This window comes from Colobus angolensis, unplaced genomic scaffold, assembly GCF_000951035.1.
Source record: "Colobus angolensis palliatus isolate OR3802 unplaced genomic scaffold, Cang.pa_1.0 Scaffold31, whole genome shotgun sequence".
NCBI classification, from domain to species: Eukaryota; Metazoa; Chordata; class Mammalia; order Primates; family Cercopithecidae; genus Colobus; species Colobus angolensis.
The window spans coordinates 8,156,092-8,172,977 of NW_012116377.1; the positions used below are offsets into that span (position 1 = coordinate 8,156,092).

At 44.7% G+C, this 16,886-nt stretch overlaps 1 protein-coding gene across 1 annotated transcript in view; it reads left to right on the top strand.

The window, feature by feature from the left end:
• The first annotated feature begins 2,789 nt into the window (after positions 1–2,789).
• SLC12A8 (solute carrier family 12, member 8) overlaps positions 2,790–16,886 on the top strand; it is a 130,320-nt gene continuing 116,223 nt past the window's right edge. Inside the window, exons 1-2 of the mRNA XM_011950769.1 lie at positions 2,790–2,849; positions 4,092–4,186. Of these exons, the coding sequence (XP_011806159.1) occupies positions 4,136–4,186 (51 nt within the window). The 5' untranslated portion in view covers positions 2,790–2,849; positions 4,092–4,135. The remainder of the gene's footprint in view (positions 2,850–4,091; positions 4,187–16,886) is intronic.

Consider the following 16,886-nt stretch of genomic DNA (forward strand, 5'->3'; position numbering starts at 1 on the left):
TTTTTTTTGAGACAGAGTCTTACTCTGTCGCCCAGGCTGGAGTGCGGTGGCACGATCTCAGCTCACTGCAAACTCTACTTCCTGGGTTCAAGCGATTCTCCTGTCTCAGCCTCCCGAGTAGCTGGAATTACAGGTGCCTACCAGCACACCTGGCTAAATTTTGTGTTTTTAGTAGAGATACGTTTTCACCATGTTGGCCAGGCTGGTCTCAAACTCCTGACCTCAGATGATCCACCTGCCTCAGCCTCCCTAGGTGTTGGGATTACAGGTGTGAGCCACCTTGCCCAGCCAGGATACTATTTTTCAACATGAGTATTTTTTTTTTAAGGTTAGTGTCATTGTTATAAGAAAAATCTACATTAAGCAGGATATATATTTTTTTTCTTTGCAAAGGGCAGGTTTCTCTAGCCTTAACATGAAGAAAAGAAACAAATATATTTGTTCCTGGGTTTAGAAGATGCTTGTAAACTTTGAAGGGGATTTCTCATTTATTTAGAAAATGATGAGTGACAGGAAGTAGGTGGTTATAAAGCAAGAGGTGGATTTCCTTTTCTAATGTTTTTAACTCAGGCTGATATGGAATTGAATGTAGATTGTTCAGAATTCATGTTGACACTTAGAGGGAGGCTCATCGGAAGATGACAGCGAAGAGGAAACCAGCTTGAGGCAAAAAAAAAAACAAAGTGTGATGTATGACCCACCACAAATGAATAAGAAGAATGACTCTGCTGGTCATACCGATGGATCATGGAAATACAGTCAGCCCTTCATATCTGTGGATTTGACCAATGGCAGGTCAAAAATATTTGGTTTAAAAAAAAAAAAGAGCGTGGTTGCATCTGTACTGAGCATGTACAAACTTTTCTTCTTGTCATTATTCCCTAAACAATACAGTATAACAACGATTTACATAGTTTTTTTTTGGTTTGATTGTTTTTTTTTTTAAGACAGGATCTCACTCTGTCACTTAGGCGTAATGTAGTGGTATGATCATGGCTCACTAAAGACTCAACATCCTGGGCTCAGGCAATCCTACCACCTCAGCCTCCCAAGTAACTGGCACTACAGGTATGCACCACCATGCCCAGCTAATTTTTAAAATTTCTTTTGTGGGGAAAAGAATAGGCTCTCACCATATTGCCCAAGCTGGTCTCGAATTCCTGGGCTCATGCGATCCTCTTACCTTGGTCTCCCAAAGTGCTGGGATTACAGGTGTGAGCTACTGTGCCTGGCCTTGAATTAGGTATTGTAAGTAATCTGGAGATGACTTAAAGTATGTGGGAGGATGTGTGTAGTTTAAATGCGAATACTACATCATTTTATATCAGAGACTTAAGCATCTATGGATTTTGGTATTGGTCGGGGAGCCTGCAGCTAATCCCCTGCAGATGCCAAGGGGTGACTGCATAATGGATTTCAGTATTATAACTGTGTCAACCTGTCCGCCTCTTCATCCTTTGTTCACAGATGGCTAGTCTGTAATTTTTGGGGGGTCTTTTTTTCTGGCAGAGATGGGTTATTAAAAACTTCTTTGCTGAACATGAAATTCTGACACATGCTACAACATGGATGAACCTTGAGGACGTTATGCTGAGTAAAGTAAGCCAGACACAAAAGGACCAGTATTGTATGATTCTACTTACATGAAATATACAAAATAGGTAAATCCATAGAGACGGGAAGTAGATGAAGGGAGTTATCTCTGCGGGTAGGCGAAACGGGGAGTTAGTGCTTAGTGGGTATAGAGTTTCTACTGGGGACGATGAACGTTTTGGAAATAGCAGTGATGGCTGGACAATATTGTGAGTGTGATTAATGCCACTGAACTGTACACTTAAAATGGTAAAAATGGCAAATTTGATGTTCTATATCTTCACACACGTCTTTGCTGGAGCAGAAGCGAGAGGTTAGGTTCTGTCAGTGTTCCCATGGCTTAGCCTTCCCCTTTGTTTTTAAAAGAACAACCTCTATTTTTAGGGATTTTCACACAAAGGCTTGTGGGCGTGGGAAGTTCTCCCAGCTGCCCTCCTGTTTCTCAGAAGCCCACATGGAAGCCTCACAAGTTATTTAAGGTTTAGGAAATATGCCAGATTGGGAATGGAGATAATTTAATCTCTCTGTATGTTAATTTAGGTTTTTTTTTTCCTGCAACATGAGGTCCTGGAAACCTTAGTTCACCCCTAGGAAAGGCAGTTCTGGATCTTGCTGAAAGTGGTAAGGGTAATTCACCCCTATACAGCATGCCCAGAGCACTTTCCTGGCAAAAGCACTTCCACACCCTCAGAGTCTGGGGTCACCTGATCACGCAGCCAGGCGCACACGGAGACCCCCGCTACCGGGGTCTCGGTCAGCTTGTCCAGATGCTTCTCGGCACCTGCCCAGGGGGCTGCGGGTTTCCCTGCACTCCGGGCTTACTCCGGGCTTTCTCAGTCCTGCGTGCAGTGCTCACAGCCATTCCTCAGAGCCGCACAGGGTAGGCTCCTGCCCCTAGCCCCCTGGTCCCGGGGCTGGGCACCTCCGCTGGTGGCACTGTCGAGGGGGGAGCAGCAGTGGCTGGTCACGTTGAGCCTGTGTGCTTGCGGCCCCTACTCCCTGTTTTCTGCCAGCCCTGCCCCTACCCAGGTGAAAGTTCTTGTCCAGTTAGGTGCGAAGGCCCGACCCTTGCGGAGGGAAAGCCTCTGCACCGCCCCCTCTCCACCTGGGCCCGAGACTCCCGGTGCTGGCGTGGCAGGGTTGTCCCCGCCGGGACAGGACAGCTGGGACCCGTGCAGCAGAGCCGGGGCAGCCACGTGGCAGGGGGGCGGGGACCGGGCTGGCCCGGCGCTGGGAGCTGGCTGTCCTGGGAGCAGGTGAGGGCGGAAGGGCTGTGGGGGGTGGAGAGGGTGGTCTCGGGACAGTTCCTCTCCCCGGCCCGCAGTTAGGAGCCAGGTCTGGGGTCACCTTTGCCCCCACCTCCCCGCCCAGGTGGATTCTCCCCTACCGCCGGTCACCCGCGCGCCGGCACACGGGCGTGGCCCCAGTACTTGGGGTGGGGGTTCGCGTCTGCGTGGGGTGCCAAGGGGTCCGGGTCCCAGCGCGGCCCAGACGTGAGGGTCGAGGCTCCGCGGAGGAGCGGGCTCTGCGGGGCGGTGGGAAGGGCGGGTTGAAGCCTGGGGTCCCTTGCTCTGTGGGGGACACCCGGGTGCTCTGGTCCTTTACCTGTCACCCGGCTTTTGGCAGGACTGCAGTCCACGAAGTCCCCCAGCCTTCCCAGCTTCCCACTGGGCTAACCCTGTTCCCCCAACCCTCCACTCTTGGTGCCCGGGCGCCTTCCCTCCTCACCAGCGCTGGCTGCTGTCCTTAGCCGCCTTCTTCCCAGGACGACCAGCTCTACCCTTCCCTTTTGCTCTCGTCCTCCCCCTTCCTCCTTCTTCCAAAGGGTCCTGAGCCCCGTCTACCTTGCAGCACTGTGCTGGGGGGAAGAGCCACACAGAGCAGGGGGACAAACTTCCCCTCCCCTCAGGGAAAGCCAGGTCCAGCGCGAAGGGGTGGGTGCCTGGGGGTGGATTGAGGAGCTGCCCTAGTCCTGTCCAGCCTTTTCTCACCCACCCTCTTCTCTCCCCTACCCTTCTCCGGCCCTGCTCCAGAAGGGTCCCAAGACAGCCTCCTCATGGCCGCTTTCCCCTCTGCTCAGCTACATTCACTCACCACCTGCAGCCAGGTCTAGTGAGTCATGATGCCCTCCTCCTGGAGAGAGGGGTTCACGAGGCACCTGAGGGCAGGAGAGGAGTGTGACTCTGTGTCCTCAAGGCTGGGCAGCTGGGCTGTGACCCTCACATATTTAAGGAGTTCAGGGAAGAAGGAGAGAGCTGGGAGTGCCTGAGGCTTTAGGGCAGCAATGTTTGAGCACAGGTGGGCTCTGAAGGACCAGCGGGATCTACTTGGGTACCAAAAACGTAACCCGGCCAAGTTTTCAGATGAGGCAGACAAGGCTTCTTCCCCGGCCAGGGCCTCGCCTGGTAGTTTGAACAATTCTAGTAGAGAGAAAGGATGGACAACAAGAGCAGAGGAGAGGAGGAACCAGCCTGACCAAGGATGCTGTTATCTTCCAGAGCAGTTTCCCTGTCCAGATCGCCAGGATCCCGTTTGCTGGAGAATGACCCAGATGTCCCAGGTGCAGGAGCTCTTCCACGAGGCAGCCCAGCAGGTAGGCTCCAGATGTGCCAGGTCTGTGATGGAGGCCTGTGAGCACCGGGATCCCCAGACAGTGGGCTGGATGCAAACATTACAGTGCACTCTTTAGACGTAATTAACTCCAAAGTCTTTTTTGGTCATCCAGTTTAATGAGAAAATATAGCCAAAATATTATAGCCATTATTAACTGTTGATGTACAGAAAACTTTTGGCATTATCTGTGGTGGATTTTGAATCCTGAGATCTCCCACAACTCCAAACCCCATCCTGAGAGGCCTTCCATGGACAGTCACAGTGAGGACTCACATAATATGAACTCATTTTAATTCTGGATCAAACCAATGTAAGAAGGAAATTTATTTCTGAAAAAACTCTTATGTTCTGAAGCCAAAAGGATTTCTGGATGCCCTAGTGTTTACTTTTTTTTTTTCTTTATCTTCTCCCTGCTGATCATTAGTTACAGCAAATATGCATTCTGTAGATATGGAATTGAAGTGGCTCTCCCCAGAAACAGAGAACTGGTCCCTGAAGAAATAATAATAATAATAATAATAACATACTAAGGTTTTTATTCAGAAACTACGTGCACCCAGGGTCTTTGCCATCCATGATCACTCAACATGAATTTTTCACTATCTCTTGGGCTTCTGTCCTGCCTTCTAGAGAGGGGCAGGAGGGTTTCCCAGCCTTATAACAGGGGAACAAGACCCACCAGTGGGGAGAGAACCAACATGAAACAGAAACCAAGATGGAAAACGTGAGGCCTCAGGAATTCCCAAAGGAGACAAATAAGACATTCTGGGCTCTCCCCTGTGAGAGCATCCGTTCCTCTCTCCCCTCTTTAAAACCTTTGGTGTCTCCTCATGTGCACCACTCAGGGCTCAAACTTTCCAGCCTCAGCCCTACACAGTCTGACCCCACGTGAGTCTCAAGTCGGGTTCCCCACGTCTTCATCTTCCTGCCACACCTTCCAGCCAAACCACACCATTCCCCAGGGCTTATATCTTTCCCTTGATCTTTGCTGATTCTTCTTATCGACAATTTGTCATTGAAACCTTCACCCAAGGTAGGACCTGGTATTTAAGTGGACAGTAAGTGTTAGTTGATTGACCACATGAACAAACAACAGAAAACTACAATGCAAGTTAAATTGTCCTAAGGGCCCTGAGAGAGTTGATTTCTAAAATATAATGGATACAGTGACCTCTGTGTTGCCTCCTTCTCTCTTAATATCTAAACATCGAAGGATTGGACACTGCCCAATGCCCAATTTTAAGGTCTTCGGTGTTCGCGATCTAGAAATCCATCCTTTCTTTCTCGCTCCCTCTCCTGCACTGTCTTGTTAAGGATACCATTTCTTGATTGGATGATTCATACTCTCCTAACTTCTTTTTCCACATTGCTACTAAAGTGATTCTTTTATGAAGCATACATCTGTACATTTGACCCCTCTGCTTAAATTCCTTCAATTGCTTCTCCCTGCCTTCAGAATTCAGCTCAGACTCCTCATCTTGGCCCCCAGGGCCCTCCATGATGGTTAACTCACCCCTCCTGTTCCACGGCATCCTATGTCACTGCACTTACTAGGTAGCATTGAAATGAGCTGTTTCTTTTCTGTCTCCCTTAAGGCTGTGAACTTAAATTCAAGGGCATGTCTTATTTATTTTTGTATCCCCAATACCTGGCGTGGTGTGTTGTGTGTAGAAGATGCTCCATCAGTGTTGCTTCTACTGAACTGAACTCACCTGGCTAGGAATTGGGTGAGTTGCCATTTGCATTAAGTCTTAAAGTAATGGTGGAAGTGGAACATATGGTGGACTTGGGAAGCATATTCCAGGTGGGAGGGTGAGAAAATGATAATAGCTACCAATTAGTGGGCACTTACTGTATACTGAGCACTTAATATGCATTACCTCATTTATCTCCACTACAACATTCTGAAGTTGATATGATTATTTTGGTTTGACAGAAGAAGAACTTTGTAGCACTGTAAAGCCAGGGACATTTGATGCCAAGTCCCAAGCTTTCATCCTTTTTGCTATGTGCCTCCTGCTCCAAATGGTACAAGGAAAGCCACCCAGATGGTAAATCAAGGACCTCTGCAGGGGAACAGAGAGTAAGTTAGGTGGCTAACATGCTGGAAGCTGAACTCTAGGAGTGGCTGGCCCTCAAGAAATTTCCTGTGAACCTTTGAAAAATTGTATTCCAGTCTTGGGGATCAGAAATTCTGCTAGGAGATTTGAGGCCTGCAGAACACAAGATTAGGAGGCAGTGCCCAGTGGGAAGACAGGCTAGTGAGTGTCATGCCACCTTCAGTCTTGACCTGCTCTTCTCTTGGTCACGGTGATTAGAAAGTAGCTCACAGGAAGTTTGGCAAGGGTAGGGACACTTGGAAGTTAGGTGGAGGGTGAATGAATTAACTCTTGGTTTGCTTTAATCATTTTAGGACCAGATAGGGTAGCTCTCTCTCTCTGTCTCTCTGTCTCTCTCTCTCTGTGTGTGTGTGTGTGTGTGTGTGTGTGTGTGTGTGTGTGTGTAGACTGGTCAGTAATAGGTGAACCAGCTAGGAAAGAGCTGTAGATCTGAATGTTAATGGTGTGGTGGTTGAGGGTTCATGTGCTGCCTGGGTCAAGTCCTGGCTCTAATACTTTGTGACCTTGAACAAGTTTTGTAACCTCACGAAGCCTCCATTTCCTCACCTACAAAATGACTGCCCGGTGATTGAAACTACTGTAGAGATTGAAGACAATTAAAAGAGATAATTAGCATAAATATTTGGTATAGTGCTTGGTTCCTGGTCAGCATTCAGCTTATATTATATAAATGGCTAATAATAAAACTAAGGTGGGGAGTATGTATTTAATCCAGGGGGTACTGGTATAAATAAGCAGAAGGATCCATTGGCAAATAAATGCATGACTCAGCACAGCTGAGTCAGGCGGAAGACCTAAGGCAGGAGTCTCAAACCCAGAATCATACCTTGGACCAACACTAGAATGTGGGACATTGTTCTGGACAACCTGCTGGGTGGGCAGTCTATTGAGGATGGTGGGTGCTTTCTAGGCCTGAGTGAGTCTGGAGTGGTTCGGGAATATGAGTGTGTGTTTGGAGAACCACCGAACTGCTGGCAGGCCAAGTCTTGTTCCAGGGGCCTCTGTCCGGAGGCACTTTTTGTGCTTTGGTGGTAGACTCAAACCTGGGTTCTGGGTTTTCCATTCTGACCGTGCTGCTGGATAGGCTGGGCCCTTGGGCAAATTACCCGTGGGTTCCCAGTCTATTCCCACAACTATGTGATGGGGTGAACGGACCTGATTCTCAGGGTTTTTATGACATTAAAGGAGATGCCATATGTGGAAGGGTCTGGGCCAGTGCCTCTCACATGACAAGCACTAAGTAAAATGCTCGTTTAATGATTGCATGAAGCTGACCGCACACGGAAACCCAGCGGACTAGGCTGTGAAACCTGGGGCTTAAAAACCAAGAAAGAAAAAAAAAAAAAAAAAAAAAAAAAAACAAGAAAGAAACAGCCGGTGCAGAGGGAGGTGAATGGAAGGCTAACGAGCCATGATTGGGTGCTTGTCTCTGCCAGGTACTGGACAGAGAGAACTGTTGCAATCTGGTTGTTTCAGGAAGACTGAGTTGGCAGGAGAATGCAGGTAGCCTGAGACAAAAACAGATGGCAAGCTGACAAGCTGTGTGGAGGTCTGAAGTCCAGCAGAATCTCATGCTCTTAGCAGGAAGAGGGAGAAAACTCGGTTTCATTTACCAGGTGTTTATTGAATGACAGTTCTTGCCAGAATCTCCAGCTCCTGCTGGAGATATTAAAACAAACACAGAAACAACAGCAATCTCCTAGTTCTTATGGAATAAGAAGTGCCTGCAGCTAGACTGAGGCTTTTGTCTTCCTTCTCGCAGGGTTGGAGAGTCTCAATAGCAACTTAAAAGGGAAGCTGGCCTGAGAATAAGTCACCAAAAGCCAGTTTAACTAGTATACCGGATTCATGCTCTTTCTTCTGCATTCTGCTTTACCACAGAGACTTGACGTGTGGCATTAGTGGGTCCATGTGGACCCTTTTCTAGGAGGTCTGCAGGCCAAAGTCTGGCTAATTATTCTAGGAAAAAACCCACTGCCGGCCGTGGGAGTAGGCTCCCCATCAGAACCATGGTGTCTGGCCCAAGCGCAGGAGGAGGAGTTTCCAGGTTGCTGAGGCCTGCCTGGGTTCTGACTCTGCTCCCTGTCTTCTTGTACAATGTCCCAGCTCTTTCCCTTCTGTGTCCTCTCCTCCCTTGCTGTCTCATGGTTTGGATCTGTGTCCCCACCAAATCTTATGTTTAATTGTAATCCCCAGTGTTGGAGGTAGGGCCTGGTGGGAGGTGATAGGATCCTGGGGGTGGTTTCTCATGAATGGTTTAGCACCATTCCCTCAATGCTGTTCTGATAGTGAGTGAGTTCTCATGAAATCTGGTTGTTTAAAAGTGTGCAGCACCTCCCAGGACCTCTTGCTCCTGCTCTGGCCATGTAAGATGCCTGCCTCCCCTTTGCCTTCCACCATGATTGAAAGTTTCCTGAGGCCTCCCTGGAAGCAGAAGCTGCTATGCTTCCCGTACAGCCTGTGGAACTATAAGCCAATTACACCTCTTTTCTTTATAAATTACCAGTCTCAGGTATTTCTTTATAGCAGTGCAAGTACGGACTAACACACACTTTTTCTCTGTCTTTTCCTCTTTAATTAGATGGCTTACCCGAGTTAGCTTGGCGTGGTAAGATAGAGTCTGGTCAAGTTTTGGGGCAATGGTGAATAGGAAGGTGGCACCAGCAAGAGAGGCAGATAGAAACAGAACCAAACAATCAAGACACAGAGGAGTCCTCAGAGATCCTCTGGCTTAGTCCCTTTGCTTGTCGTGTCAAGAAGCAAGCCCAGAGACTTGAGTTCCAGCAGTAGTGGGTCCGGGAGGATACAAATGTTGAATGACTTGCCCAGAGCCAAACACAAACAGTGGCAGAACCAGATTAGAAGCAAGGCTACTGGCCCCAGAACATAGCCCTGAGTTGACCCTGACACATCCAATTTTGAGTATGGGTGTCAGGCTTCATCACAAAAGCTTAGCTCTTATTTTCTGAGTGTTCATTAGCCAGTGTATGGTTAAGAACTGACTTTTATTTTTACGATGCATTTTTCAGGGCTTTTTTAGCATCTTTAAAAAGCCATTATGCAAAGTGAGCCTCGGTAGACACATGCCAGGCAATAGCATATTGCTTTATTAGCAGATGTAGAGAAATGAATGCGGCTGAGGAGGAAGGAAAAGGGAACTTCAGACAAGAAGGTCTTGTTAGCCCCTCTTTTTTTTCTTTAAACATATTTATATCTCTTGAAGCCCCTCTTTTTAAGATGAGGACACTGGAGCCCAAATGGTTGGGTGGAAGAGCAGGACTCGCTTCTGGGATTCCTAGGGCCATGACCCTCTCACTATCCCAGGTTTTGTAGGGCATGAAGCTTATACCATTTTTATGGACTCTCTTTAGTAGAAAGGATACAAATTGCAAATAGAAAATTTGGCATTATCTTTGGAAGGGACCAAATGCCAAGTGATGCGTCCTGAGGCTTAAGCTGTTAGCTTCACCATAAAACCACCTCTGGTCAAGGGACAGAAGCAGCTTTACAGGCAGCAGAAGACAAGAGGCTAATGCTCCTGGAGTTGGAGAGAAATGGCAGATCCTGTTGTCAGGATTGAGATGCGGCACAAATATTTCATGTGCACACTGACATCCTTTCCTCTCTTTCTCCTCTGTCTTTCCCCCTTTCCATTTTATAGCCCCATTGGTTACTTTGCCTGAAAATGACAACTGGGCCCCAAATGCTGCATATTTGTAAAAAACAGAGTGGGGACATTTTCTGGATAAAAGTGTCCTACCTAGAAACTGGAGTGACAGTGTTCTTCACTGAAATGGGTTAGCCAGGGTTCTGTGACTCATCTGTACTTGCAGGTTTTTAACTTACAGAGGTGAGAACATGGAGAGGTCAATGTCACTGAAAGAAGATTTTTGTTACTTACCTTGCTTGAGAAAAGAGAATACACTATGCCACGCAGGGCCACAGGGGAAGCACCAGGGATGCTCAGGGGGCTGAAGATAGGAGTGAGGGGAATGCCCAGCCCAAAGCCTTTATTGGGGTTTTTTCACGAGAGGAAAGGCAGGGCACGGTGAACAGCTTAGGATTGGCAGTTTGAATAATTCTAGTGGGCTCTGCGTTGTAGGGATGGCCTCTGGTTGCCAGATGCGTGGCTCTGGAATGATTTGGGTCAGGAGAAATCTTGGTGTGGTATGTGAGTTAGATGAGGAGGTGGTTTTTGGAGGTATAGACTCAGCATTGGTTATTTTGCTTAAGAAAGGTATGTTCATGGCTAAGCCTTTTGCTATCTCTGAGAATCGGCTAGGTCTGGGAGGGTCAGTCTTTCCTAGGCCAGCAAGATTTTAAAACATTTTTAAGTTGATATATAATAATTATACATGTTTATGGGGTACATGTGATATTTTGGTACATATATACAATGTGTAATGATCAAATCAGGGTAATTGGGGTATCCATCGCCTCAAACATTGATCATTTCTTTGTTTTAGGAGCATTTCAAATCTACTCCTCTAGCTATTTTGAAGTATACAATAAGTTACTGTTAACTATAGTTACCTTACTGTGTTATAGAACACTAGAACTTACTCTTTTTATCTAACTATACAGTTGTACCCATTAACCAACCTCTCTCTATCCCCCAATCCCCTTCCCACCCTCTGATAACCATCATTCTACTATTGACCTCCATGAAGTCAACTGTTTTAGCTTCCACATATGAGTGAGAATGTGTGATATTTGTCTTTCTGTTCCTGGTTTATTTCACTTAACCTAATGACCTCCAGTTCCATCCATGTTGCTGACCTGATGGGATTTCATTCATTTTTATGGCTAAATAGTTTTCCATTGTATACATTTACCACATTTTCTTTGTCCGTTCATCTTTTGATGGACTCTTAGGTTGATTCCTTTTGCTATTGTGAATAGTGCTGCAACAAACATGGGGGTGCAGGCATCCCTTTGATATACTCATTTCCTTTCCTTTGGATAAGTATCCACAGTGGGATTGTTGGATCATATGGTAGTTCTATTTTTAATTTTTAAGGAGCTTCCATATTGTTTTTTATAATGCCTGTAATAATTTACATTTTCACCAACAGTGCACAAGGGTTTCCTTTTCTCCAAAGCCTCACAAACACTTGTTATCTTACATTTTTTGGGTAATAGTCATTCTAACAGGCGTGAGGTGGTATCTCATTGTGTTTTTGATTTGCATTTCCCTGATAATTAGTGCTGTTGAGCATTTTTTCATATGCCTGTATGTCCTCTTTTGAGGAATGTCTATTTAGATGTTTTGACCACTTTTTAATGTGATTAGTCATTTTATGCTGTTGAGTTGTTTGAGTTCCTTATATGTTCTGGATATTAGTCCCTTGTTGCATGAATATCTTGCAAATATTTTATCCCATTCTACAGGTTGTCTTTTCACTCTATTTACTGTTTCCTTTGCTGTGCAGAAACTTTTTAGATCAATATGACCCCATTTGTCTATTTTTGTTTTTGTTACCTGTGCTTTTGAAATCTTAGCCATAAAACCTTTTCCCAGACCAATGTCCCAAAGCATGCCCCCTATGTTTTCTTCTAGTAGTTTTATAGTTTGGATGTTACATTTATGTCTTTAACCCATTTTGTGTTGCTTTTTGTATAGGTCGAGAGATGGGGGTCTAGTTTCATTCTTCTGCATGCGGATATACAGTTTTCCTGGTACCATTTATTGAAGAGGATGTCCTTTCCCCAATATATGTCCTTGGCACCTTTGTTGAAAATCAGTTGGCTGTAAATATGTGGATTTATTTCCAGATTCTCTATTCTGTTCCGTTGGTCTATGTGTCTGCTTCTATACCAATACCATGCTGTTTTGGCTACCATGGCTTTGTAGTATATTTTGAAGTTGGGTGGTGTGATGCTTTCAGCTTTGTTCTTTTTGCTCAGGATGGCTTTGCCTATTCTGGCTCTTTTTTGTTGTTGTTCCATACAAATTCTAGGGTTTTTTTTTTCTATCTATGTGAAGAATGTCGTTGATATTTTGATAGGGATTGTATTGACTCTGTAGATTGCTTTGCATAGTATGGTCATTTTAACAACAGTAATTCTTCTCATTAATGATTCTAGGCATGGAATGTCTTTCCATTTGTTTGTGTCCTCTTTATTTCATCAGTGTTTTGTAGTTCTCATTGTAGAGGTTTTTCATGTCCTTGGTCAGCAAGATTTTTAAGTTGTCGTAACATCATTAGATACAGATTTTTTAAAAAAAAGTGGTTAATACATTCTGCCTAGCTATGAATAGAGGGATTAGGTAACTTCAAACCTTCTCACTGCCTTAAGGTAAATTTCATCCATAGTCAGATATAGACAAAATACTGCATTTGCCATCATTTAATCTTCTGGGGTTTGCAAGGAACACCTAGATGCTATGGTAATGCTTCTGAAGTACTATTCTTGTAATTTGAATAGGGTGCCATTAGATGGTGCTTTTACTCTGGCTGCCTGGCCTGATTGAACACCCTGGCTTCCTGTAGGGGAGAGTAACTGAGTTTTAGCTTACTTTTTCATTAATTTTATACTTTCTCTGACCAAAATATCTCTCTTCAGAATAACAGTTAAAACATTAGACAATTCTGTATTCCTAGAACATTATCAATTAATTGTAGTAGGATAAAGAGAAATACACATATGACTGGGCGCGGTGGCTCGTGCCTGTAATCCCAGCACTTTGGGAGTCTGAGGCGAGCAGACCACCTGAAGTCAGGAGTTCAAAACTAGCCTGGCCACCATGGTGAAACCCCGTCTCTACAAAAATACAAAAAAAATTTAACCGGGTGGTGTGGCGGCTTTCTGTAATCCCAGCTACTCAGCAGGCTGAGGTGGGAGAATCACTTGAACCTGGGAGGCGGAGGTTGCAGTGAGCTGAGATCAAACAACTGCACTCCAGCCTGGGTGACAGAGTAAGACTCCATCTCAAAAAAAAATAAAATTAAATTAAAAAGAAATACACATACTTCAGTATAATTCAGTTCAGTATCTCTTTTTGCTCTTCAATAATTATCAAGTATAATCGAATTCCTAAATTTTTTCTTTCTGAATTTTAACACCTTAATCAAAGGGTGGGTGTGCTTGACATGAAAAGTCTTTGGAGGTAGTACCTAGCTTTGATGCTGCTGCTTCTTTTTTTTTTTTCAATCATGGCTTACTGCAGCCTCAACCTCCTGGGTCTGAGTAGCTGGGACCACAGGTGCATGCCACCATGCCTGGCTATTTTTAAAATATTTTGTAGAGGCAGGGTTTTGCCATTTTGCCCAGGCTGGTCTCGAACTCTTGGGCTCAAGCAATCCTCCCACGGGCCTCCCAAAGTACTGGGATTACAGGTATCAGCCATCTCACCCAGCTTTGATGCATTTCTAATACAATAATGCTTTAACATTTACCACTGCTTGGAAGAAAGGTCCTATTTACATTCCCTTTGTTTATTGTTGTTTTGTTTTTAGAGACAGGGTGTCACTCTGTTACCCAGGCTGGAGTGCAGTGATGTGATCATAGCTCACTGCAGCCTTAAACTCCTGGGACTCAAGGGATCCTCTCATCTCAGCCTCCCAAGTAGCTAGGACCACAGCACGTGCTACCATGTCTGGCAAATTTTTAAATTTTTGTAGAGATGGGGTCTCACTATGTTTCCCAGGCTGGTGATGAACTCCTTGCCTGGCCTCAAGTGATCTTCCCGCCTCAGCCTCTGAAAGCACTGGGATTACAAATGTGAGCCACTGTGTCCAGCCTGTTTGTTTTTGACTTGCTGTGTGAATGTCTTCTTCCCCACATGAACAGCCAGAAAGAAAGAAAAAAGGGTAGTGTGGTACAAATCACTCACCTGTGTAAAAATTCTAGCATGTTCTTTTCCCAATCTGCAGATATCCTGTGAGTAACATCACTGTCCCTGGTTACAGGCTTTAGGGGCTGATTAACTTGAGGCAATGGTGGCCGAGCAACCCTCACTAAGCCAAAAATAGTTGCGTTCCTGCTCTGCCATGAGTCTCTGCATTCACAGAATTTAACTTAAAACAAAAAGCCATGACTCATTTTGAGTCACTTTCCTTTTTAATTTTAGGTAGTTATTAGTAAAGAATAACACAAAGCAAAAACAAATTTAAAAACTTAAAGATACACAAAAAATGTTGAGGTAGGCATTGATTTTATAAAAGGATTCACCATCTTTAAGTATTCCATTCATTCAATACATTTTAAAATGTGATTGAAATTACAGAAATCTTTTGGTGAATTCATCCACTGAATGAAATGACATATAGCCATAAATGGTATCCCTAACGCTAGGTCAGCCAAAAAACCCATTCTGGTTTAAAAATATTTCTAATAATGTGGTAATTTTTTCTTTAAATATAAAGTAAGTTAGTTGTTGTTGTCGTTGTTTTTCTTTGAGACAGAGTCTCTTTCTGTTCCCAGCTGGAGTCCAGTGGCACGATCATAGCTCACTGGAGCCTTAACCTCCCAGGCTCAGATGATCCTCCCACCTCAGCCTCCTGAATAGCTAGGACCGCAAGGGCACACCACCATGCCCAGCTTATTTTTTTGTATTTTTAGTAGAGACGGAGTTTCGCCATGTTGCCCAGGCTGGTCTCAAACTCCTGGACTCAAGTGATCCACCCGCCTGGGCCTCCCAAAGTGCTGGGATTCCTGGTGTGAGCCACTGTGGATAGTCTAGGGTTTTTATCATAGAAGTACTACATGCATGCAGTGAGAAGGATTCACACAATACAGCATGACATGAAACGAAAAGCCTTCTTTCCCTCTTCCTTCACTTCTATTCCCCAGTGGCAGTCATTGCTAACGGCTTCTGGTTTTCATGTCTTCTAATTTTTCTCATTGTAACTTTAAATAATATCCTTATACCTCAGTTTCTTAGGTTACTAATTTGTTATCACTTTACTTCCTATTTCCCATATGAAAAATAGGACATTGGCACACATACACTTCCTTCCATTTCTCTCATTTCATTTCCATTTTTTAATAGTTGCTTTATTATTTTTACATTGTCAAGGTTTATACCATTTTTTTCTGTAACTGTATTTTCGTGTTTATTATAGTTGGTTATAAAAATTTATTTTATTTTATTTTATTTTTTTGAGACAAGGTCTTGCTCAGTTGCCCAGGCTGGAGTGCAGTGGCGTGAGCGTAGTTCACTGCAGCCTCGAACTCCTGGGCTCAAGCTATCCTCCCACCTCAGCCTCCCAAGTAGCTGGGACTACAGGCATGTGCCACCACACCTGCCTTTTTTCTCTTTTGGAGAAAGGTTCTGATTATGTTGCCCAGGCTGGTCTCAAACTCCTGGCTTCAAGTGACCCTCCTGCCTTGGCTTCCTAAAGTGTTGGAATTACAGGCATGAGCCACTGCCCCAGGCCTACTATCTTAACTATTTTTATGTGTAGAGTTCAATGGTATTAAATACATTCATAATGTTTTGCAACCTATTTATTTATTTTGACAAAATTTTACATTTATAGAAAAGTTATAATAATACAATAAAAAACCCCACATACTCTTGACTCAGTCGATTCGAATTGACCACTTGTTAACACTTTGCCTTTTTGCTTTATCATTAGACCATTCTCTCTATACATATGTATATATTTTCTCTAAACCGTATAAAAATAATTTGCAGACATCATGTCCTTTTATCCATAAATACTTCAGTGTCTATTTCCTAAGAGCAAGAATATTCTTTTTTTTTTTTTTTTTTTATTTTTTAGTAGAGACGGGGTTTCACTGTGTTAGCCAGGATGGTCTCGATCTCCTGACCTTGTGATCTGCCCGTCTCGGCCTCCCAAAGTGCTGGGATTACAGGCTTGAGCCACCGCGCCTGGCCCAAGAATATTCTTTTTTTTTTTTTTTTTTTTATTTTTTAGTAGAGACGGGGTTTCACTGTGTTAGCCAGGATGGTCTCGATCTCCTGACCTTTCTGATCTGCCCGTCTCGGCCTCCCAAAGTGCTGGGATTACAGGCTTGAGCCACCGCGCCTGGCCCAAGAATATTCTTTTACCTAACCACAATATCTGTTTCAGGATCAGGACATGTAACATTCAAAAATCCTATTGTCAGCCAAGCGAGGTGGCTCAAGCCTGTCATCCCAGCACTTTGGGAGGCCAAGGCGGGCAGATCACGAAGTCAGGAGCACAAGACCATCCTGGCTAACACAGTAAAACCCCATCACTACTGAAAGTACAAAAAAGTAGCCAGGTATGGTGGCATGTGCCTATAGTCCCAGCTACTTGGGAGGCTGAGGCAGGAGAATGGCGTGAACTTGGGAGGCAGAGCTTGCAGTGAGCCGAGATCATGCCGCTGCACTCCAGCCTGGGTGACAGAGCGAGATTCCATCTCAAAAAAACAAAACAAAACAAAATCCTATTTTCTAATCCATAACTCTACATTAAAATTTTGCCAGTTATCCCACTAACATCCCCCAGCTTCTCCCCCAGACCTCCTTCCAGGATCTAATCCAGGATCATACGTGACCCTTAGTTGTGATCATTTCTCTCTCTTTATTTTATTTTATTTGAGACAGAGTTTCACTCTCCTCAC